At 38.6% G+C, this 23,544-nt stretch overlaps 1 protein-coding gene across 2 annotated transcripts; it reads right to left on the bottom strand.

Annotated features, from left to right (window-relative positions):
- Positions 1-352: 352 nt before the first annotated feature.
- On the bottom strand, positions 353-18,503 carry top3b (DNA topoisomerase III beta). 2 transcript variants are annotated; one of them, XM_017452499.3, is made up of 17 exons: positions 18,214-18,503; positions 12,113-12,244; positions 11,725-11,831; positions 9,208-9,282; positions 8,938-9,134; positions 8,315-8,471; positions 8,080-8,193; positions 7,906-7,996; positions 6,595-6,749; positions 6,278-6,383; positions 5,983-6,129; positions 5,358-5,531; positions 4,366-4,494; positions 3,883-4,032; positions 2,974-3,074; positions 1,642-1,843; positions 353-919 (listed from the first exon to the last, which is right to left on the bottom strand). In XM_017452499.3, the coding sequence occupies exons 1-17, from the start codon at positions 18,281-18,283 to the stop codon at positions 441-443; spliced, it is 2,586 nt and encodes an 861-aa protein (XP_017307988.1). In that variant the 5' UTR covers positions 18,284-18,503; the 3' UTR covers positions 353-440. The 2 variants fall into 2 exon arrangements, with proteins under 2 accessions (XP_017307988.1, XP_047005827.1); XM_047149871.2 differs by lacking the exon at positions 353-919 and having other exon boundaries at positions 2,993-3,074.
- Between the last annotated feature and the right edge of the window lie 5,041 nt (positions 18,504-23,544).

The raw sequence follows: 23,544 nt of genomic DNA, 5'->3' as shown, positions 1-23,544 counted from the left end.
AGTGGTTTAATCACAATGTCAGGTATCATACTGATAATCTCTTTTAAGCAATAGACCAGGATGTGTGAGAAGCACAAACAAGAATTTCAACATGTTTCTCTTCGCTGAGAAAAGAACATCCAGTTTCTGTTTGTTGGAGTATTTTCTTCTCAGTACAGCGAAACGTATAGACAGTATCTGTGGTAATCACTTATATGCTACAGGAGTGCTGGATAGACATTAGGTTGAAAAACCATAGCGTATTCCCTTAAATTCTTGAATCGGTAACATTTTAGAAACCTTTCAGTGATTGAGTCTTTACTAAACTTTATCAGCAGAAGCTACATGAGGAATAAACAATAGACGAAACAAACCAAGTATAACTAAAATTTTATTGATGTAATAGTCAAAATCCTCAGAATAACTTCCACACTACCCTGTAATATTCTAAACGTATATTTTTATACAAAATATGCAGCCAGGGCAGCCATTTTGTCTTTCGGTTTTTTAGGATTGCCCCGTCCTCCAGGCCTCCTCCCTCTGCCCCGCCCCCTTCCTCTCCGGGCCCCGCCTCCTCTGTGCATAGGATGTCGCATGGCTGCATGCTTGAGCTCCACCAGATCCTGGAAAATGGGATCGCAGAAAACACAGCCGGTGTGTTGCGTCTCTCCGTCGGCTAGAGGCGAGTGCGCTTTATGGAAGTCTACCATAACCAGAGAAGCCTCGCATGACTCGCAGCTCTCCTGAGAAACCTGCACCTTATGGGCCTGCTCGAAGAAATGTACCACCACAGTGCACTTGTTGCAGGCCATGCGCCACTTAGGGCCGGAGTTGGGGTCGAAGACGAGCACGCCTGTCTCACACTCCACACACTGACCAATGCCGAGCGAGTTGAGAGAGTGTGGACAGGAAGGGTGGGTGCACTCGTTACAGCCCATACCTGCAGGGCAGGGAGAGAGAGAGAGAAGGTGATAAAAGGGAAAAAGGGACAGAGTATGTTGCCATTTCTTGTTAAAATCACATGACACATAAAATAATATCTGACAAAATTCTCCTCTTCCAAATATGTCTGTCAGTCTGTCAGTGAAGGAGGTGTAGCCTTTCTGCCGGTCATTGTTATTGAAGGAGGTGTGACCTCTCGGTCTGTCAGTCCAAGTCAAGGAGGTGTGGCCATTCTGCCTGTCATCGTTATTGAAGGAGGCGTGGTCTCTGTATGTTAGTCCCAGTAAAGGAGGCGTGGCCTGTGTCTGTCAGTCCCAGTGAAGGAGGTATGGTCTCTGTGTCTGTCATCGTTATTGAAGGAGGCGTGGCCTCTGTGACTGTCAGTCCCAGTGAAGGAGGTATGGTCTCTGTGTCTGTCATCGTTATTGAATTAGGCGTGGCCTCTGTGACTGTCAGACAGAGCAAAGGAGGAATGTCCTATTTGCCTGTCTGTCTCATTAAAGAAAATGCAGCCTCTGTGCCTGTCAGTCCTCATAAAGGACATGGCCTTCCACTCTTTAAAGCCACCACTTTTTTCAGATAGAAGTGAACTGTTTGCACAACAGTGAACCCCACTTTGTATTACACTGTAACAGCTCTAAATCAAAACATATGAAATCACTGACTACGTTAAAAGGTATGTCCCTGAGTTAGCATCATGTTTCAAGATACTCGTCTTACCTTTCTTCATGTCTCTGAAAGGAGGGTTGCTGAAGCAGTAGGGACACAGCGGGTAAGTTTTCCCGCGGGAGCCCGATGTCCACAGCACCAACTCAAACTCATCCAGAGGACACCTGAGCTCCTTGTAGAGTTTGATGGCTCCATTCTGGGGCAGACTGTACGTCTCATCACAATGTGAACAGTGCAGACGGCTCGGCTTGGCCTGAAAGAAACACACAGCACATGGGGTGAAGCCAGAATTCAGGATATACAGGTTCGAAAACTGAAAACCATAAACTAATTAATGCTTTTTTTTTTACTTAATTAGCAAACTGCTCAGGTCAATAACCAGACTTGGATAAGCGAACCAGACTCGGATAAGCGAACCAGACTCGGATAAGCAGACCAGGCTCGGATAAATTCACACACTTACAATCTGTATCCTGTGTTTATACGTTTCTTTAAAGCTGCTTTGAGACAATATCCACTGAAAAAAGCGCTACACAAATAAAATTGAGTGAATGTACTAAACTGATATCCAAGGTCTGCTGCATTATTATATTGCATTTAAATATTGCACTAACACTATTTAAAAAAAGTACTTTCCTACTGTACGTTAGTACATGTTCATGCTAATACGTGGTCGCTTATCCCAGTTGATTTTTAAAAAATTCCCTGTTCCAAAACATTCCATGTTGGTCATTCAATGTATTTTATTTAAAACTTCATACTTCAGAACTCAATGTTCAACAGGATTCAACTGGAAGTAAAACTAAATAGCTGAATTAATAAGGTCAGCAAGTTTAAAAAGTTTGAAAAACATGCCACTGACATCAACGCTCATTGATTATGTCCAACGTCACTCAGTCAGTGTACCACTTATCAGGCAAATTAAATCACTAAACATCTCTTTAATACATTAAAAGAGAACATCAGACTGAGTAGCATTTATGATTAAATCATGAGTTTAGAAATAAAAATAGAGCTGTATTGTGCGTGTGTGTTTATTCCAGAGGGACTGCAGTTAGAGACGTCCAAACAGTTGGGCACATGCATATGCATCATTCATTTCCACTGCTGAAGGTCGTTCAGAGCATCGTCAATGGAAGCATGAATTTCTGTAACGTTATCACATCATTCTGATTGAACGCTTTACTTACTTTAGTGAAGAAGTTAATGAACTACAGGCCACTAATTCTGCCTGTATAGAGTCATGGCTAAGGACAAATGCATTTTCATGTCATTCAAGCAAACTCCGTGGATTGTCAACTGTCCGGTATAACGGTTCTGAATCCAGACCTCATTTAAAAAAAGAAAAGAAAAAAAAAAAGTGATTAGTGGTTCTGTATAGACCTGAATATACTTCATGTACCGATGGCACTTCCCACAGCGTGAGAACGGCTTCCCTGTAGCAGCGATCGGCGAGAAGGACACCTCCATCAGCTCATCCATACCTGCACAACACAGAGAGGATCGACAATTAATTGTAGAGATGACGTGACATGTCCAGATACTACATATGGCTGCTGCTATTACTGGCATATGCAGGCTGTATAACAGCAGTAGGGATGGCACGTGAATATTAGACAAGTTGAGTAATACATTCACTAGTCGCCATGCTGACTAGTCAGGGTGGTGGAAAAAAACAACGAGATGGTAAAGAAAGCTTAGCATTGAAGTAAAGGCCAGTTTTTAATCGCACTCCCAATTAAATCCCAAAGCAATTCCTCCGGAAAGAATTCCTCCTCACTTTCTCTGTCCTTTAAAGCTAAATAAAATTTCAATACAACCCTTTCTATATATATATATATATATATATATATATATATATATATATATATATGTTGTAAAGCACTTTGGACAATGGACATTGTTTTAAATGTGCTTGATAAAAAATTCACTTACTTGCTTACTAAAACTATGGATAGCACTGCGGTGCTATATTAATATAGCACTGCAGATATCAATCAAGCTTTTTGGACGAGTGTGGCTCTGATGTTGTCGGTCCTCAAGATATAGTTAACAATAGAGCAAAAAACCTGTTGAATTTTAAACTTACTTATATAGTAGCTTTTTGGAACAGCAGCGTGAAGCCATGTTAAGTGGCCCTATGCCAAAACCCCCAAAAAAGTCTAATATGACACTAATATGAACTCAAACTTGCCATCGTGTTTGACAACCAAAGCAGCACTGTTTTATCTAGCAACCTATTCTGTAATACCAAACCGATTTTGAGACAGAAAGCCAGTTTAAGTCACTTACCAGCGATGAAATCGACAAAGTAGTGGAACTTCCTCTTAAAGATGTCCAGTGTGTGCTGCAGTACCTGGTGGAAGTTCGCTTTGCCCAAAGCAATAAGATTCAGTTGCTTCTCCAAGGCACTGCGGATAGTGGGCAATACCAACTCCGCATCTAACACACACACACACATACACCCCGATCAGAGAGAAAAGCCTTGAGATATCACAGAATTAATTATAATTTAAGTTTACTTAATCACACTGCAAATAAATACATCTTAGCAAGTGAAAGTTGAATGTATTCAAATGTATCTAGTATTTCCTATTATGATATTAAACTTATTTCTAGGCATTTTTAAGCATTTTGTTTTTTTCAAACAATACGCAAGCATACCAACCACTACGCCACCCCACCCCAACACAGAAATATAAACACATGTAGACACAAAATGACAGCTATTGAACCAGGAAGCATCGTCATTCCATCAACTCGTTCCTCACTCACCTATCTTGTAGTAGCCATGCACCAGGACAATTCCCAGATTGGTGGGTTTGAGTTTGCGTCCGTTCTCCACGGTTACATAATTCCTCTGACAGATGTTGTTGATGTGAACGGGGATACTAGCATCAGTACCTGAAGAAGGAACAACAATAATTCAAGGAAAAACAATAAGTCAATATGCTGATCCAAATGGTGTAGTCTGGCACAAAGGACTAGCTACCATCGCCACTTTATTAGGAACCTGTACATCTACTCATTCACATAATTATCAGTCGATCATGTAGCAACAGTACAATAAGATAATTATAACGATAATGAGTCTTTATTGGTCACATTTACATTACAGCACAGTGAAATTCTTTTATTCGCATACTCCAGTATGTTAGGAGGTTGGGGTCAGAGCACAGGGTCAGACATAATACAGTGCCCCTGGAGCAGAGAGGGTTATGGGCCTTGCTCAAGGGCCCAACAGTGGCAGCCTGGCAGTGCTGAGACTTGAACCCCCGACCTTCCGATCAGTAACCCAGAGCCTTAACTGCTAAGCCACCACTCCCCCCAGTACATAAAGTCATATACAAGTCGAGAGCTTCAGTTAATATTCACATCAAACATCAGAAAGATGAAATAATGTGATCTCAGTGATTTGGCATGGTTGTAGGAGCTGGTTTGAGTATTTCAGAAACTGCTGATCTCCCGGGATTTTCACATACAACGCCCTCTAGAGTTTACACAGAATGGTGCGAAAAACAAAAAACATCCACCCACGGAACTGCTACTTTTTCTTTTTTCTTTTTAATGAATGCGCAGGTTTACAGGTGTTCCTATGAAAGAAGCTGGTCAATATATTTCAATACTTGGCAGTGAGACTTCAAAAGTAAGACTGTAAGAGTTCTTGGGATGATCAGAGGATAGTCTTTATAATTCCAGCAGCAGGTCTTGGGTATAAATAAACAGTGAAATTGAATCTCAATTGAATCTCCCCCCTGGTCTCTCACCGATGCCGTGTTTCTCCATGAGTGTGATGAGCTCAGCCTCGGTGAGGTAGTCGGGTGGGCTCGTCTGCTTCTCCAGCAGTTTAATCTCATCGACTGTAAATGCATCTCCTTTCTCGCATGATGGTAAAGCCTCCTCGAGAGCAATACCCTGCCACGGCATCACCTCTGTAAAACCTGGAGGAGAGATACAGCATGTTAAACCTACAGTGTGTAGGATTTTATTATTGTTAAAAATGTCATTAAAATCAGTATCGAGTCGAATATGAGATAAAATAATTAGTAACTTAGTTGCTGGTACAATTCTTTGTTCAACCTTTTGGCCTAGGTGTGGAACGATACCAAACTGCGCTAAATATGGCCGCCCCTATAACGCTCCAATGTTGAGCACCAGAGTAAAATTTTATTCATGTTTATAGAGCCACACAGTGTCCTAAACCACATCAGCATGTCTAGGTGACATCACTACTGAACTGGACTTGGTCTGAGGCAAAGATTTTGGATGATAGATTTCCACTTGTCAGCTAAATCACCTTTGTCTATCCAATGCAAAACATCACACTATTGCGAACGAGCCATGCCAGAAATGGTTCGCAAACATCACTAACTAACTCATGGGTACACGAACCTGCAGAAAGAAGAGCTTTGCCGGTGCAGGAGAATCCCTCAGTGCCGATTTGGAAAGCGATAGTGGTCTGCAGGTACTTGCAATCGTGACTGACCGTGGCTATGAAGTGACGTGTGATGTACTCGTACAAACGCCACCCATCACTTCCTGCGTGGAGAGCATGGAAAACTCAACACTAGTACAAGAGTTCATTCAGGCTAATAACATTTCTGAATGACACACAATATGTACACAAATAAATCTGTTCTATCTGCTAGAACGTGGTTGCTTGTATATTGTATGTGTGGATTGGTACCGAGCTCGCTCTCAGTGGCAGCCCTCATCGGGGTGATGGGAGGATGATCTCCTGCATCTACACCTTTCCTGGGTCGGTTAATGCCGTCAGTGATTAGTGCTCTCACCTGTTTTCACATGCATATTGTTGACAAAGTGAACAACACTGCAGCTTAATGTGAAACTCTGCTTTATATCCAGGTCACGCAGCCATTCTTTTCATAGCAGACAGTAGTTATGACATTTTGATTACTCTATTTATCTTTGACTTCTGACAGCAAGTTAAGCACGGGAGAAATTTCTTTCTGGACATTTTAGGACGTCCCTGATAAGCCTCACCGTCTCGGCCCAGTAAGAGCAGTTGGCCTGCTGCCTTAGCGTCCCCTTGAGGTCAAAGTTCTCAGGGTAGTGGGTGGTCTCAGTGCGAGGGTAGCTGATGTATCCCTGTGTGTACAAGCGCTCGGCAATCTGCATGGTGTGCTGAGGACCCATCCCTACACACACACACAAACACACACAAACACGCTTGAAACATGCTTGAAATGGTGCTGAAGCCCCAAATATATAACTCTTTAATGTCCATGATGCTCCTATGTCACTCTAGAAACACTGTAATTAAAATTTCCCAGTTAGAGCTGCTTGGGGGTGGATTTGTTGAGAGTTTCTGAAGGCGTGCATCATGTGCCATCTCATAAACATAATGTTCAGCCACAATTTTAGGTCACAAAAGAGAAAAAGAGCTAGAGCGCCTGGCATACGCAAGATATTTTTGAACAAATACCACATTTAAGCTGTTCACTAATAAATAACCTATAATGATTGTAGTTGTTGTAGCAAATTACCTAGCTAATTTTGGCTGACTAGTTGATCAGCGGTTTGTGTTCTGTGTACTTGCATGTACAGTATTTTGGTTATTTACGTTTTAACGAATGCGAGTCGTTCAAAGATAGCTGGGTAATGTAAGCAACAACAGACATCAAACAAACCTCATTGAACCATGATATACAAAAATAAACACAATATTCGCTTACATGGATACCATAATGATGTTTTTTCCCCCCGTTCCTATATACATTAATTCATAAAACGTCCATCACAAAGCAGGTATATGTAAACTGCATAAATGACTAACCACTAACGTGCATCCAAGGTTGTACCATGATGATGTATGATGTATCCATGACAACCCATGGTACCACAAGAACATCATCCATCCATCCATCCATCCATCCAACCATTTTCCATACTGCTTATCCTACACAGGGACGTGGGGAGACTCTATCCCAGGGAACTCAGGGCACAAAGTGGGGGACACCCTGGACGGGGTGCCAACCCATCGCAAGGCACAATCACACACATTCACACAATACGGACAATTTGGAAATGCCAAATCAGGCTACAGTGCATGTGTTTGGACTGAGGAGGAAACTGGAGTACCTGGAGGAAACCCTCGAAGCACGGGGAGAACATCCAAACTCCACGCACACACAGCAGAGGCAGGACTCCCAACCCCGGAAGTGCGAGGCAATTGTACTAACCACTAAGCCACTGTTGTTACCCATTTCAGTTTCACGAAAAAAAAGTTACACACTGCAGAATAACTAAATAACTTTGTGATGGAAAGTGGTCTTATTGTAAAAGGCTTCTTACCCAAAGCAGAGCTAGCCACTCTTAACATCTCCACTGTGTTCAAGGCCAGAGGTCTCTGCTTGGCTTTCTCTTTCTTAGTGACCGACTCAACCTGAGAAACGAGAGGGTTGTCTTAATGTATAGGACATTCTATTGCATTGATATTCAGAGGGAGTGGGGAGACTGAGGACACACCAGGGTTTCTCTAGCCGACTTTGCCATATTGACAAACATGTGTCCAATTTCTCGGTCAAACACCCGCACGCGATCCCAATCCAGAGTGATCGGACTTTCCTTCCCTTTAAACACCTGCGTTTAAAAACAAACAAAACAACTCATGAGTAATGCGAAAAGCACATGGTTGAATGGAATCACCCATCTCTGCAACATTAACACTGCATGTCCTTGTTACTGGTGACTATGATCTGACCTTGGCCTGGATAACCCAGTATGTCTCAGGTTTGAAGGACTGGATCTTGTCATGTCGCTCCACACAGAAGCCCAGCGTTGGGGTCTGGCATGGGCCGAACGAGATCAGAGAGGAGTCCAGGTTCCCGTATTTTCCCTGAAAGTACTTGGTTTGGAATCTGAATGAAGGAATGAGAATGGTTTAAGAACGAGGACTGAATGAACGACAAGTGATATTGCGATCAAAAAAAGCAGAAAACTTTTCAATAACGAATGTCAGTGGAATCGATGGCTGTTTTTTTTTTTTTTTTTACCTTTTTCAAATATACGCCAAGCAACAGTAAGAAATAACCAGCGCCTCTTTTTTTTTTTTTTACTGATCAAAGAGCCCACTTACTTGGTTTCTATTGGCTCATAAGACCTTAATATGTATATGTTGGCCACTCTGTACACATCCTGGTATTAAAAGTATACAACACATCAAGGTAACATTTTAGGTAGATTATATGCCAACAACCATTATGCTGTTAATCCCCAAAAATATATGCATTCAGCGTGTACATATAAATCATATATAACTGACTAAGCGTCAAAACCCAAAGTCAGATTCTACTCCTTTTAGCACGGCGGCGTACAACTGTTTACCGTGTGAAAGCACAGCCGATCCGGAGGTCCAGTTCCTGCCGAGCGTCCACAGACAGAGCCTCGTTCTTATTGGGTTCTCCCAGCTGGTTCATGGCATTACAGATGTCTGTATCTGTGATGGAGCTGAACTTGGCACGGTACACAGTGCGCTCGTTACTGTAGGGCGTATTCATCACCGGCTGTATGGCATCCAAGACCTAAATCACACACACACAAAATTAACAATGTGTAGAGTGAGATTCTCATCAATTATACTGGACTTAGACTTACCTCAAAACAGATGTTCTCTCCTTCTTTATCACAATCCAGCCACAAGACAACAATGTCACAACCTTTGGCTTCAACCTATAAGAGATTAAAGGAATTAAATGATCCATCCATCCATTTTCTGTACCGCTTATCCTACACAGGGTCGCTGGGAGAATCAAGCCTATCCAAGGGAACTCAGGGCACAAGGTAGGGGACAACCTGGACGGGGTGCCAACCCATTGCAAGGCACAATCACACACTACAGATAATTCGGAAATGCCAATCAGACTACAGAGCATGTCTTTGAAACCAGAGTACCAAGTGGAAACCCTCAAAGTACGGGGAGAACATGCAAACTCTGAGCACACAGGGTGGAGGTAGGATTCGAACTCCCAACCCTGGAGGTACGAGGCAAACGTGCTAATCAATAAGCTGCCATGCCCCCACATTATATTAAATATCTTTTTAAAAATAGGCCAGAATAAGAACTGGTCCAAACCTGAACCAAAAGCAATAGTTCATTTTCCACCAATTGCAACGCTGAAACTGAAAGTGACCGTTTTATCAACACCGTGTGTGATTCTGATATATATAGCCAGCGATTTCCACGGACGCTATCTGAGGCACAGTCTTTCTCTTCAAGTGTCTCTCCATAAGTGTTTTGATCTGGTAAGTGTGAAGGTCATAGCATATGATTATGCTACTACAGTAACCAAAGATTATGAAACGTTAAACGGACTTCATTGAAAACCTTACACATATTTACTATACTATACCTTTGTCTGATTAAATAAACATGATCGCAAAATGAAAATAGCATCATAAAACCCTGTAAAGTTTCACACTTTTTTGAATCATATAAAAACATACATGTTTATTGGTGCTGTTACAATGAAATGAACATTTACTCAGGTGGAAAGATAAAACCGTGCAGCGTTGCTTTTCACAGCACAAAACATCACACCTGTCACTGAAGAACATTTTTCAGCAGTGCCTTTAGCCACACCCCTAAAGTAACGCTGAGTACCCATACTGACCAGGTACCAAAAACTCTACAACTGGAAGCTGGTACTGGACTGATGGTTAAAGCCAAGGGGTGGACGATATGACAAAAATATATCATCATGATTCTTAAAGGTATTTTAATACATGATATTTACCAAAATATTACAGGGTGTCCCAAAAGTCTCCATAATGTTGTGATAGACTTTAACAGAAAACATGGCTGCTGAATTTATTAACAAGCATCCACTGATGAAGGCATAACTGAAGTGGTGCAGGCACACATAGTCCTCTATGCATGGAGACATTTGTGACACCATGTACTGGTTTGCTCACAAACTGCCAGGAATACCGTAATGTTTAAATAAAAAACAAAGATCAATGATTTATTTTAAATTAATATACTGTCTTTTTAAAAATCATAATATTTAGTCATATTTCATATTTAAAAATCTTTGTTAAATATCGGTGTTCAACAATTATTGGCACCCCAATGAATTCATATGAGAAAAATAGATTTGAAGTATATTCCCAGTGAAATTAAAAAAAAAAATAAAAAATTGTAGTACACCTAGGTGACTAGGAACAGGAAATCGTTCAACCATGACTTCCTGTTTCACAGGGGTATAAATATGAGGTAACACATAGGCTAAATTGCCTTAGTCATTCATAACAATGGGTAAGACCAAGGAATATAGCTGGGATGTGCGGCAAAAGGTTGTTGAGCTTCAAAAAATGGGGAGTGGCTATAAGAAAATAGCACAAGCATTGAAAATGCCCATTTCCACCATCAGGGCAATAATTAAGAAGTTCCAGTCGACTGGAAATGTTATGAATCAACCTGGAAGAGGACGTGTGTCTATACCGTCTCAACGCACTGTGAAGAGGACGGTTCGATCGGCCAAAAAATCTCCAAGGATCACAGCTGGAGAATTGCAGAAGTTAGTTGCGTCTTGGGGTCAGAAAGTCTCCAAAACTACAGTCTGAAGTCACTGACATCACCACAAGTTGTTTGGAAGGGTTTCAAGAAAAAAAAGCATCTACTCTCATCCAAAAACAAACTCGAGCGTCTTCAGTTCGCGTCTTCAATAAACACCAGAGGTATTTTTGGAGCACACAGAGAGGTAGCCATATGGAAAAGTACCTCTTGTCCACGGTTAAATTTGGTGGTGGCTCTTCAATGTTTTAGGACTGTTTTTCAACCAGAGGACCTGGACAATTTGTTATGATACATGGTATCCTGGACTCTATCAAATATTAACAGATATTAAATGAAAACCTGTCTGCCTCTGCCAGAAAGTTTAAAATGGGCCGTGGTTGGATCTTCCAGCAGGACAATGATCCAAAACATGCATCAAAATCAACACAAAATATTAGTGGAGGGCACGGTATATATACACACTGAAAAGCAGGAAAAAAGTGATCATCTGTAAAACCTTTTTTTATAATGTTAAAGATTAAATAGTACATTTGTAATTAAATTTATTTATTTGGATTTCATATTACGCTTTTATACGGGAAGAAAAAGAAATGTACCTGTAGAAATTTGACCATGTTGAGTTTAGGGTTGGCTTCTTTCTTCTCGGTCGGTGCTTTACTGAAGAGCTCGGCAGGATCCACTTTATCCCAGTTATTGTATTTCCCTATTATAAAGAACGCACACACAAAGAGTTTCAATAGATAATGACAAAAGAAGTAGAACAAAACTACATTAAATATCATTTTTAATAGCCATAAACAGTACTAGTGAACCTCTAGTCTAGTTATTTTATCTAAACTGCACTGTGTAAACACTTATCTATAATGACAAAACAAATTTATAGAAATTGTTGCGAACCCACGATATACTCTAAACTATTTGGAGAATTGGGTTGAAAAAGGTTTTTTTTTTTTTTTAAATTAAGGATATAAAATTATGGCTTGCCTGTGAAATCCAGACTCATGACGTGACCGCAAACTGACGTCATCTTAAAGCGCGCGCCCTGGCCCATGAAGAATCCCGTGTACTCGTGCACCGAGCATGCTCCGTTCAGACCTTTACGGCTAGAACAGCCGCCTGTTAAACACAGAGAGCGTTACGAATATACAGCGATTCTACAATAAAAAGGAAAAAATGGACATTATTTTCAAATTTGTGTTTATATTTCAACATTTTAATTTAAAATTTTCAAATTATAAATCGTTTTTCGGTATATTTTAAGGCAAACGGGAGGCTTAGGGTCATCTCAAAACACCTGAGATGACCCCAATTCAATTTCAGTCCAAAAAAAAATATATTATATATATATATATATGTTATAAAAAAAGCTGTAAAGCACCTCCAAATTACTTCAGAACATCATTTTAACCTATTCATTATTCTGATCACTGTTGCGATCTAGCCTACGTTGTCATTATCAATGCAAAATGCATCCAGTATATCTTTACTAACTTTCTACATTAAAAAAAAAAGGAATTGAAAGAAAAAAATATTTTTGTTCAGACTCAATTAAACAACTCCGTATTAAAAACTTCGTTTTTTTTCTGCTTTTTAAAATTTTTTTACAGTGTATGTTTTGCTAAATACTATATATTGCTATATTTGGTTAAAAATATATACATTTTCTAGGATTTCACCCCCACCCAAAAAAAAACCCAAAGAAAAACAAACACAGTAGAAGATTTAAAAAAATAAATAATTAATTATAATGTTTGATCCTTTTTTAAACTATTACTATTAAAATTTTACTAATTCCTACACGTGGACAATTGCTATATAGGGAAAATATCAGTAGATTTTAAGGTAAGCGGGAGGCTTGGGGTCATCTCAAGACACCCGTCCTGAAACAGCCTCAAATTCTGTTTAAATAATATACTTAGCACAGCGAAAAGACCACACATGCTTCCATTTCCCACCATCCTGAGTCGTAGCGAACTAGTGAACAAATGGGTGAAAGAGTAAAAGAGCAGAGGGACGGGGAGAAAAAAACAGATTGTACATCCTCTCTAGCCATTCATACAATATTTAACCGCCACCACCCCCTTCCCCAATCACTCACTCACTCAATCAATCTAAACTCAAAGACGTGGATGACTAGTGGCTACTGGTTAAATGTTCTGCTGTCGTGTCTCACTCAAGGCCGAGCTTCTCATTTGCATATTAGGGACCATAATGAGGGAGAAGATGTGCTCCCTTTTTTTTTTTCTTCTTAAACCATGGGTTACCTCAGGTGGGCCCTATTCAGGACAGACGACATAAATAGGAAGGAAACAGCATCAGCTTCAATCCGCAGCTTCTCATTTTGCAGACTGACTGCATCTCAGCGCTCGCCAGCAACTTCCCCACGTCTCCACTACTGAACAGCATGCAACAGGTGAGTGTCTCAGTGAACTCTGCTTTCCTCTAGAATGGACGTTTAAAGTTTGGGATGGACCCTCTCTACTTTCTGCACAACAGGAAAGCTACAACGGCAGTTTAACATGGAGGGCATATTCCATTTTATGCATAATCGGGGTTATAAACGACGTACGAGACAATCAATAATTCAACGCATGAAAGAGGTGATAGGATACAATACGACGTAGTACAATTCATACAATTTAGTAAAATGTTTCAACATTACAGAAGAGAATGTCACACCTTCTCTCACTGGGACAGACACATTCACTGGCAAACCAAACATTAAAAATGCTCGATCTGTGTTTTGAACTCCAGATTAATGGATCTGGGGTTGTTGTTTTTGTGATAAAATACTTTTTTAATTTTATTATTATTATATATTAGTTCTTTATTATGCCTCATCATAAATATTGAATTTTGACCTCCTAATCTTTCATATATAAAACACTTAAATATATATATATATATATATATATATATATATATATATATATATATATATATATATATATATATATATATATATTATTGTTGTATTTTTATATATTATTGTATAAGTATTTTTTTTTCCAGTTGTAACGTTATCCTTTTTTTTTTTTTTTACCCATTTTACTCATTCAAAACATGTAAACCTGGATATGCTTATAAATAATTTATGCATGAAAGGGTTCAAATGTGCTATGCAATTTATTATTATTATTATTAGTAGTAGTAGTAGTAGTAGTAGTATTCCTCTCTCTCTCTCTCTCGCAGCTCTTGAGTCTCCTCACTCTGACTCTGCTGATGTTGCCACAGAGTCTGTGCAGCCCCACCGTGGGCTGTGTAGTGGATGAGGCAATATCTCCCGCCTGCATACCCAGTCTGACGGATTACTACACTCAAGTTACCAACCTGCCCAGTCACATCAACGAACGCAGCCTGGCAGCATGGACATACATGTGAGTTCTGCTGATCAGTTCATGTTTGGTTAGAGGAAAACTCCACCCTGAAGCACATTATATAATGATTAAAACATTCCTGATGCGATTAGTGATTCTGGTATTTAAGTTATTCTTGTGACTAGTTAGTGGTTGTGTCCCTCTCTGATGTTACAGGGGGAGGGACATCACAAGCGCAGTCACAATGGTGAGAGAAAAGTTGGTTGCCAAAGTGTAAATAGATGAAAGAAAGTAGCTTTAAACTAACAAATTGAATGCAGAATTTCATAACAAAAGAAATCCTGAACGCCACGGAAGACCTAATATTAACTATAGATTATCATGCAAGTCGTTTCCCCTTTAATTCCCCTTTGATGGTCAATGCAGTGCTAAGGGACTTGCAGGAGATCTACATTTTAAATTTTGGCTCCAAACACACTGGAGGCAGGTTAGAGAATTCTGATTTAAGGCTAGTTTATGAGTTTAGTATTGACTCTTGTTTTAATGGTGACAGACAAGTGCCTGCAATCTGTGTTCAGCAATCTGTTGCTTAAGGAATTAAAATTCAGGATTTGAAAGAAGAGCAAGAAGGGCATAATCTTCTCGTCAGATTGTCTTTGTAGTTTCTTGCATATTTTCATGATTTTGCCACAAGCCTCGTTTTAAAAACCTCCATTTTTTTGCTGTACTGAACCCCACACCTTGCGCAGGTCCTGCAGGTGTCTATTAATATGATATGATATAATTTTGTCACACGTGCCCATGCAACCCTCAAGTAACTCACTGACTTTTCCAACTAATCAGCTTGACGTTCTGCTGTTCTCTTATCTGCAGCGAGAGAATCGATCTGGAGCGCGTGCCGCAGGTCATTCACGAAGCCGTGTGCCTTTCGAAACACACGTGTAACGGCGTGGACAGCAGCCTCAGTGTGGAGAGCATCCCAATCTCCATCAAAATACCCGTGCTCAGGAGAAACCCGGGATGCATGCACCACTCCATGGAGTTCGAGTCTGTTAACATCGCTTGTATATGTGCAGCAGCGCGACGGATCTAAACATCGCCTGTAATTATTATTATTATTATAAAGCAACTTACTGGTTAAACTCTGTTTGTGTGCAGAAACAGAAGTTGTCTTATTTATTTTAAATGCACCATCAATAATGCTCATGTAGTGTCAGTGATATCCTGAAAACTTGTCAAAGTTAATGGATAATAAAGCATAAAAAATTCAAATGAACTGTTGGTCTAATTTTCTTTTATAGCTTCTACATTATATGTAATCAAATTACCTCAAAAACGCTTTTTTTTTTTTTAAGAAAGGTTTGATTTTGGTTTTTATGATATGCCAAAGATGCTAGAGTAATTCCTGCGAATTTCATGATAAACTTAAAAAAAATAAAGAAAAAGAAAATCAGAAGAAGACAGTCGATATGTCATTAGATATACAGTTGCAATCAAAATTTACAAAAAAAATTTTGTCAAAATTTACAGACTTTCAGCTGTTTGCGATGAACAAATCAAACAAAAGCAATTGAAATAGTTCAACACAACGAATGCTTCAAGTGGTTTCCCCAAATTCAACTGAAAATGCAACTTATAATGATTTCTCCAGTTTCAAAATTATTCAACCCCTTCATGGCAAACATCTTTACTACTTGCTTCTGGTAGCGTTCCTGAGGAATCTTATCCCATTCCTCATGAGCGATGGCCTCCAGTTCAGTAATATTCTTGGGTTTGCGTGCTGCACCCACATTCTTCAAATCCCACCAGAGATCTTCTATGGGGTTCAAGTCAGGTGACTGTGATGGCCCTGTAGAGTCTTCCAGGACTTCTTCTGCAACCAAGCCTTGGTGGAATTTGAGGTATGCTTGGGATCGTTGTCCTGCTGGAAGGTCCAATGATGCCCAAGCTTCAGCTTTCTCACAGATGGCTTGATGTTTTCTCCTAGGATTTCCTGGTACTTCAATGAATCCATCTCGCCTTCCACACGCTGCAGGTTTCCAGGGCCAGAGAATGCAAAGCAGCCCCAGAGCATCACCGAGCCTCCACCATACTTGACTGTGAACAGAGTGTTCTTTCTTCACTCTTCTTCCTCCAGACGTACCGCTGATCTATTGTGCTGAAAAGTTCCAGTTTTGCTTCATCGCTCCACAGAACAGAATCCCCAAACTTCTGTGGCTTATTCGTATGATTTTGAGCGACTTTTCTTGTGCTTTTGGGTCAGTAGTGGTGAACACCTTCTGTGTTTAGTACACGCCTTACCGTGCTCACTGAAACCTCAGTGCCTGTTCCCACCAGGTCTCGCTGCAGGTCTTTTGCAGTCACTCAAGGGTTTTTCACAACCTCCCTTCTCAGAAATCTGTCTGCAGCCATTGATATCTTCCTTTTCCTGCCCCGTCCAGGTATTTCATACATTTCTACCCCTAGCTTGTTCAGCTCTTTCATGTGTTCCAGCTCAAACACACCTGGTGCAACTAATGAAGCCCTTGATTAGTTGTATCAGGTGTGTTTAAGACAACACCTGTTTTGCACATTTGTGCTGTTGCAAGTGATTCAATTCAGGGGGTTGAATCATTTTGAAACTGGAGAAGCTTTAAAATTATAAGTTGCATTTTCAGATGAATTTGAGGACACCACTTCAAGCATTTGTTGTGTTGAACTATTTCAATTGCTTTTGTTTGAGTTGATCATTGCAAACAGCTGAAAGTCAATAAACCTGATTTGCACTGGGGGTTTAATCATTTTGATTGTAACTGTATGTTATAAAGTTCAATGTTATAAAGCCAGTATTTCATACTTTTTCCCATTTCTTCCTAATTTGGTCTTAACTAATTCCCACCCACCTTCCATCTCTACAACAACTACAAGGGAGGATGAAGGCTCCAAGGGCAGGCAGGGTCAACATGTGCCTCCTCTGAGAAACCAGTGAGCCTCATCTGTTTTCGAAAAAGCTGCATCACAAGGCAGAGTAACACACAGAGGAAAGCGCCATCTACCCTCTTCCACATAAATGAGCTCACAGATATAGAGCATACGATTGGCTAGTGTTACTGTGATTGACATTAACATCAGTCCCATTCGCAAGGCACAAGATTTTCCCCATGATCAAATGACGTCTTTTTGTCGAGATCATGAGGTAATTAAGTCAAGATCACAAGAAAACAACTTTTCTTATGTGGATATCATGAGAAAACAGGAAAAAAATATATAATAATAATAATAATAATAATAATAATAATAATAATAATAAATGGGCTCTTAGGGCTTCTTTAAATTTCCCTTGAAAAGAGTCAGCAACACTGATCCGTATGAATCTACAGTCTGGGATAGTAAGGAATCAGCCTCAGCTTTTACTTCATGATATTCTGTGTATTTTTAATTATGACCACTTATGGTGCTGTTGTTCTTGGTTCTGCAAAAGTACAAAATATTATTATTAATATTATTATTATTATTAATAATAATAATAATAATAATAATAATAATTTTTTTACAGCATATAATCTGATATATGTCAAAAGATGAACCTTATTTTAAAGTTTGTATTATTTTCTTTCCTAGAGAAGTAGGGCTTAGCCCTGATAGAACATTTACACCAGCCAGCCCTGTATATAACTATTAATATTTACTTCATGGTAGCAGGAAAAGTAAAGAATTAAATAATTGGTAAAATAGTTAATCTAACATTTGTTGTTGTTTGTTTATTTCTTTTTAGATGTTCTCACTCACCTTTAGAGAGGATTTTGGCGATGGACTGAGCCAGAGAGGGCTTTTCAGCCACCATCAGTACTGTCTTCATCTCTGCACTAGTTAACAGCTAAGAGCTGAATTTCTCACCCAAATACATTCAACCGCGATTAATTCTGCCTCGAAAAGAAATAAACAAACCTCAGTTTACGACACAGAAAATATATCTTGAACCTTTTTAGTGTAAATTATATTAAAAATCGAGCAGCATTTTTTAACCGTCTGTGAGCACACTATTTACTTCCGGGTCACAATTCGACAAAATAAAAGTTCTTTCAACTACGTGACGTAATCAAAGTCATTATAAATGCAGATACCTTTTCCCCCCACCTTTCAAAATCCACGCATAAACATTTCTGCTTTGAAGCACATAATATTCGATAATCATAGCTGTATGTATTACATTGGTGTTTAATTGAGAAGTTTTCAGGCACATCCGTCTATAACTAGTCCCTGGTATAACTACAGCTGATCTGGTGTAATCTAAACATGATTTTACACTTAGTTTCTTTTTTCTTCTTTTCTCCCCTACAAATTCACAGATATCTGTGTAGTTTGGGGTACAGAGATATTTTGCTCTGTTATCAAAGCTCTCCTGCTATGCATCATACAGCTTTGTGGAAAGAAGAAGAAGAATAAGAACTGTAAAATAGCAACCTCAAATTCAGTCTTAAAGGTGTCAGTAATTTTTAATCCTATTTATTGCACAAAAAATTCAACTCAGTAAAATCTTTGTGCTTAAAAAAAGTGTTAAAAATAACAGTATTTATAAGTATAATATATTTACATATATATGTGTGTGCACTTTAATATATGGTTTCGGATATCTCAAGAGGACGTAGAGAAAACAGCGGAAGCTTCTGAAGTTACCTTGAGGATCGTCCATCGGTATGACTCCTGTTCATCAGACTGATGCATAGATTGGATGTTTTGTTCCATGTCGTTTTCCATATCAGAGCTTGACCTTAGCTCCTTGTTACTTTAAGTGTAACAGAATGAAGCTGATATGAACAGAGTACTAGGCTATTTTTCCATTTATTCATTTAACATCCTGGAATCTATCACAAGAACTCTGGGTGCAAGGTGGGGGAATTCACCCTGGGTGGGATGCCCATTCAACGCAGGGTATCATGCACACACACACACACACACTTACCTAAATCCATATTTTTGGTCAGTGTGAGGAAACCTGAGAACCCTGAGGAAACTCACACAGACACGGGGAGAATTGCAAACATCTGCACAGATAGTAAGGATCAAACCAAGGAACCTGGGAGACAGCAGCACCACCCACTTCACCACCCAGGGTAGTACTGACTTCTGAATTACAGCATTCTGTCGAGAGAGAGAGAGAGAAGCATGTCACATATGGTCCCCTCTGAAAGTATTGGAACAGCAAGGCAAATTCTATTGTTTTCATTATACATTGAAGACATCTGAGATCAAAAGATGAATATGAGATGCCAGATCAGAATTTCAGCTTTCATTTCCTTATATTTATACTTAATACATGGCACCTTTTGTTCAAACCCACACATTTTTATCTTCTTCAAGTGATCAAAAAATATTGGAACGTGTTTCTTCCTGCCCGGCTGTACCCTGCTAAATTGATTGTTTAAAGAATTAATAGCTCTGAATGTCTACTATTGGTCTGAGCCCTAGGTTTCACCTGTGAAGACTGCATTTGTTCTTTTAAAAAAGAAAGAAAGCTAAAACAGCATGAAGATCAGAGAGCTGTCTGGCCAAGTCAATCACCAGACCTTAATCCTGTTGAACAGCATTTCACTTCCTGAAGAGGAGACTGAAGGGAGAAACCCTGAAACAAACAACAACTGAAAGAAGCTGTAGTACAAGCCTGGAAAAGCATCACAAAAGAAAAACGCAACAGTTTTTTTTTGTTTTGTTTTGTTTTGTTTTGTTTTGTTTTGTTCCCGGAGAAAACCATTTCAGTCTCACTTGGGAAGACGTCGTTTTCATGATCTGCTTTTTTTCAGTGTTGTGAAACAGCGCCCTCTAACGATGATTATTTATTAACTCTCCACGATATTTCTACTTGATTGAGAAATTCAGCTCGAATCTTCACTTTCACGCAACTTTCCTAAAATCAGCAAATGAATCAATGTTTTTGACAACCTAAAGTTTTATTATTAATTCCTTTAAGTGGAAGATTTAACTGTTATTTCAATAAAACCAGGAAAAGTGCTGTTATTTTGATTTCTTTGAAAATTCACATTTTCCAGTGTCACTGGTGTGGAGTCTGTGTGTGTAAAAAAATCTCAGAACTAAAAGTTCTAATGAGTCCATTATTGAAATTTGCTAATTTTTAAATACTGAATTAAATTAATAAAATCGTTCTGTGCAGTGATTTAAAAAAGGAGGGTCGTGGAAATGGTATCCTCCTTACCTACAGGTAGACAAAGCTACAACGTCACACATTTATTAATTATTGTTAAATAATATTTTAAATGATGTCAAAACGCAAGTATTTTAGGTCATTTTTAAAATCTGGTACATTTTGTTAAGATGTATTGTCTAAAACTACAATCTGCCCTGAATTGTGGAGGGGAAAAACTTGTTTTAATTAAAATACTTATTTCTGGTCATTTTGTTTAAAACTCTTTCAGGACTTCTTTCACTGTCGACTTTTTGTAATAGCTCTTGGATTATTTGGATTGGATTCCGTCTCAAATGTTAAAGTAGAGTTACACTACATGACCGCCAGGTGACAGCAAATCACAACAAATTAAGAACGGCGCTCCAAAGCAAACCTAAACCGTTCAAACGACAGCTTGAAACCAAATAAGGGGCGGGGTAAGCGGCTTAGAAATACAACGAGTTCCTTAGTCAGTACAACTCACCTTCAGCTGCTACACTGGCTTTTAATTTTTTTGTAGTCTGATACCTTGTTGTAAGTAAAACTAAAATGGATAGAATATTGATCTGAGATTATTTGGTCAATTAACATGCGCTTTTCTAGCACCCAGAAGAAGAGAAGAGAAGAAAAGAAAAGAAAAGAAAAAAGAAAAGAAAGGGAAAATCGAGAAGAGAAAAGAAAAGAAGGGGAGAATAGAAGACAAGAGAAGAAGAGAAAAGAACAAAAGAAAAGCATAGCAAAGAAAAATGAGATGAGAATATAAGAGTAGAGAAGAGAAGACAAAAATGAGAAGAGAAAAGAAAAGAAGACAAAAGAAAACCCAGAATATAAAACAAAACGTCTCTTATGAAACACCCTGTTAAAAATAAAAGAGCAAAGCTCTATAGAGCAATGGCATGAAAGAACCATTTTGCGTCACTAAAACATTTTGTTGAAAGCTTATTAATTATTTCTGTGAGTGTCACCATGAACAGTGTTATAACTGTCACCTTTAGAGGACAGTTTACAGGTTAACTCAATTATCTGTTAGTGTCAAGTGAGTTCTCTGGTCCTGGGGTGTGTCCCAAATTTCTAGCAATTTCCTTTTTCAAACACAGTCTCCATGTGTCCCATTTGCATCCCTTCAAAATACTTTTACTAATACTTAGTTTTTAAAATGAAGTGTCAGTGAAGGTTCTTTAAAGCAATGCCATAGAGGAGCAATGTCTGGCTTTGTAAAATAAATAAATAAATACAATAAATAATAATAGAAATGTTGTTTTCCTTAAAGAAACTTCCAGTTCACAATTATTTAACCATTTTTATTGACATTAAATTGATTGATAATCTTTCCAACACAAAGCTCCTTCCACATAATGATAATATTTATTTTCGCTCTCTGTGTCCACAACAGAATGATTAAAGATCTATCAATTAAAAGTTTATTCAGGAAATTGTTCTTCTATGGTATCAGGCTAAATAACCTTTTCAGGTGCTGTTGTTTTTAACAGTCTAGATACAGCAGTGATTTCTATTTCTAGCCTTTTTAGTTACACTTTATGATTAATGAAAGTGCTCAGTTTTTTCCTCACTTCATCATGTGCAACCTTTCTTATAAACATTTACTTCAGATTTATTGTCACATCACAGTTTTCACAGTTTATATGGATAAAACAAAAATATAAAGTATAAAATTCGTAGGTTGTGGTCAAATGAAATGTACTAAATTTTGTTTCTAAGCTTCTGGGATTTCAGAGATGTTCAGTGAAACTAGATCAACACAGATATCCTTTTTACACTTTTGATATTTCCAGTGTTTTGTCATAAATTCATTATTATCAGACTGCATACTGGGACTTTGTGAAATCCTCAAGATAATGAACAGAAAAAAATGAATAGATTTCATACTCACTGACTAAACATTCAGCAATCTTCGATCTATCTCTATAATAATGAGATGATTTGTAATTCGTATTAATCGTGTTAGCACTATTTATGATGCAATTAATCAAATTAGACAAATAATAAATACAAACCACAAAACAGCCACAATGTACTGCACTTTAATGTAATAAAACATAATGTAAAAAAAAAAAAAAATCCTTTACTTTTAACCTTTGGTCCTGTTGTGTCCTGTACAAGTCATAAGAGTTATTTACAATTTAAATTCATTCACAGTTTAATTACATCTCATCTAAACTCTTCATCATGTATCTTCATGGACATGTGTCGAAAAGCTTATTGAACTGTCTCTGAATGCCTGAAACAAGCTATGTAAAATGAAGATGATAATAATAATTATTATATTACAGTTATATCTAATTATAATTATTATAATAGGAAGCAATAGGATTTCGAGCTTTAATACTAAAGCAAGTGAAATGTATTATTTATGTAATCTTTCACATTCTGTTTTACAAGTTGATGTGACTTCTATGAAATCATACGATTTTGGTCAATTGTGGAGAGTAACAAAGTATATGGAACTTCTTACTGCACTTACAACTATTCTGCTTTCACTCCATTACTTACTGCAGTATGTCAACTGTTACTTATTACTCTGAAGTACTAGAAAACTGGTTTGGCTAAAATATCTGAATATGAGACAGTTTCAGAGTGAAGCAGACCAATCACAGTGCAGCGCACCTGTTAATTGGCTGGACTTAAACCTAGCAGTAAGATGTCGTGATACAGTCTGATACTGCATTCGACTTCATTGAGGAGTGGGAAGTCAGATGTCATTTTATACCTCAGTGCATTTGAGTTATGAAGACGGAAAAACACGGACATGGATGCCTCCATGTTCAACTTTTGTTGGCAACAAGCTAGCTACCTGTGAGGAATGATGTGTATCTTCCTCATCAAAACAGCAAACTGTATAGCCAGTGTTGCAGATTTAGATAGATAGATAGATAGAGAGAGAGAGAGAGAGAGAGAGAGAGAGAGAGAGAGAGAGAGAG

This window comes from Ictalurus punctatus, chromosome 22 (assembly GCF_001660625.3).
Source record: "Ictalurus punctatus breed USDA103 chromosome 22, Coco_2.0, whole genome shotgun sequence".
NCBI lineage: Eukaryota > Metazoa > Chordata > Actinopteri > Siluriformes > Ictaluridae > Ictalurus > Ictalurus punctatus.
This window is presented reverse-complemented; position numbering and strand designations above follow the sequence as displayed.

Excerpts from the sequence above, each read along its gene's own strand:
- top3b (XM_017452499.3), bottom strand. The coding sequence starts at position 18,283 with ATGAAGACAGTACTGATGGTGGCTGAAAAGCCCTCTCTGGCTCAGTCC. Across the intron at positions 7,997-8,079 it reads AGTCGGCTAGAGAAACCCTG|GTTGAGTCGGTCACTAAGAA; the intron begins GTGTGTCCTCAG and ends CTCGTTTCTCAG. Across the intron at positions 6,130-6,277 it reads TGCCACTGAGAGCGAGCTCG|GAAGTGATGGGTGGCGTTTG; the intron begins GTACCAATCCAC and ends CTCTCCACGCAG.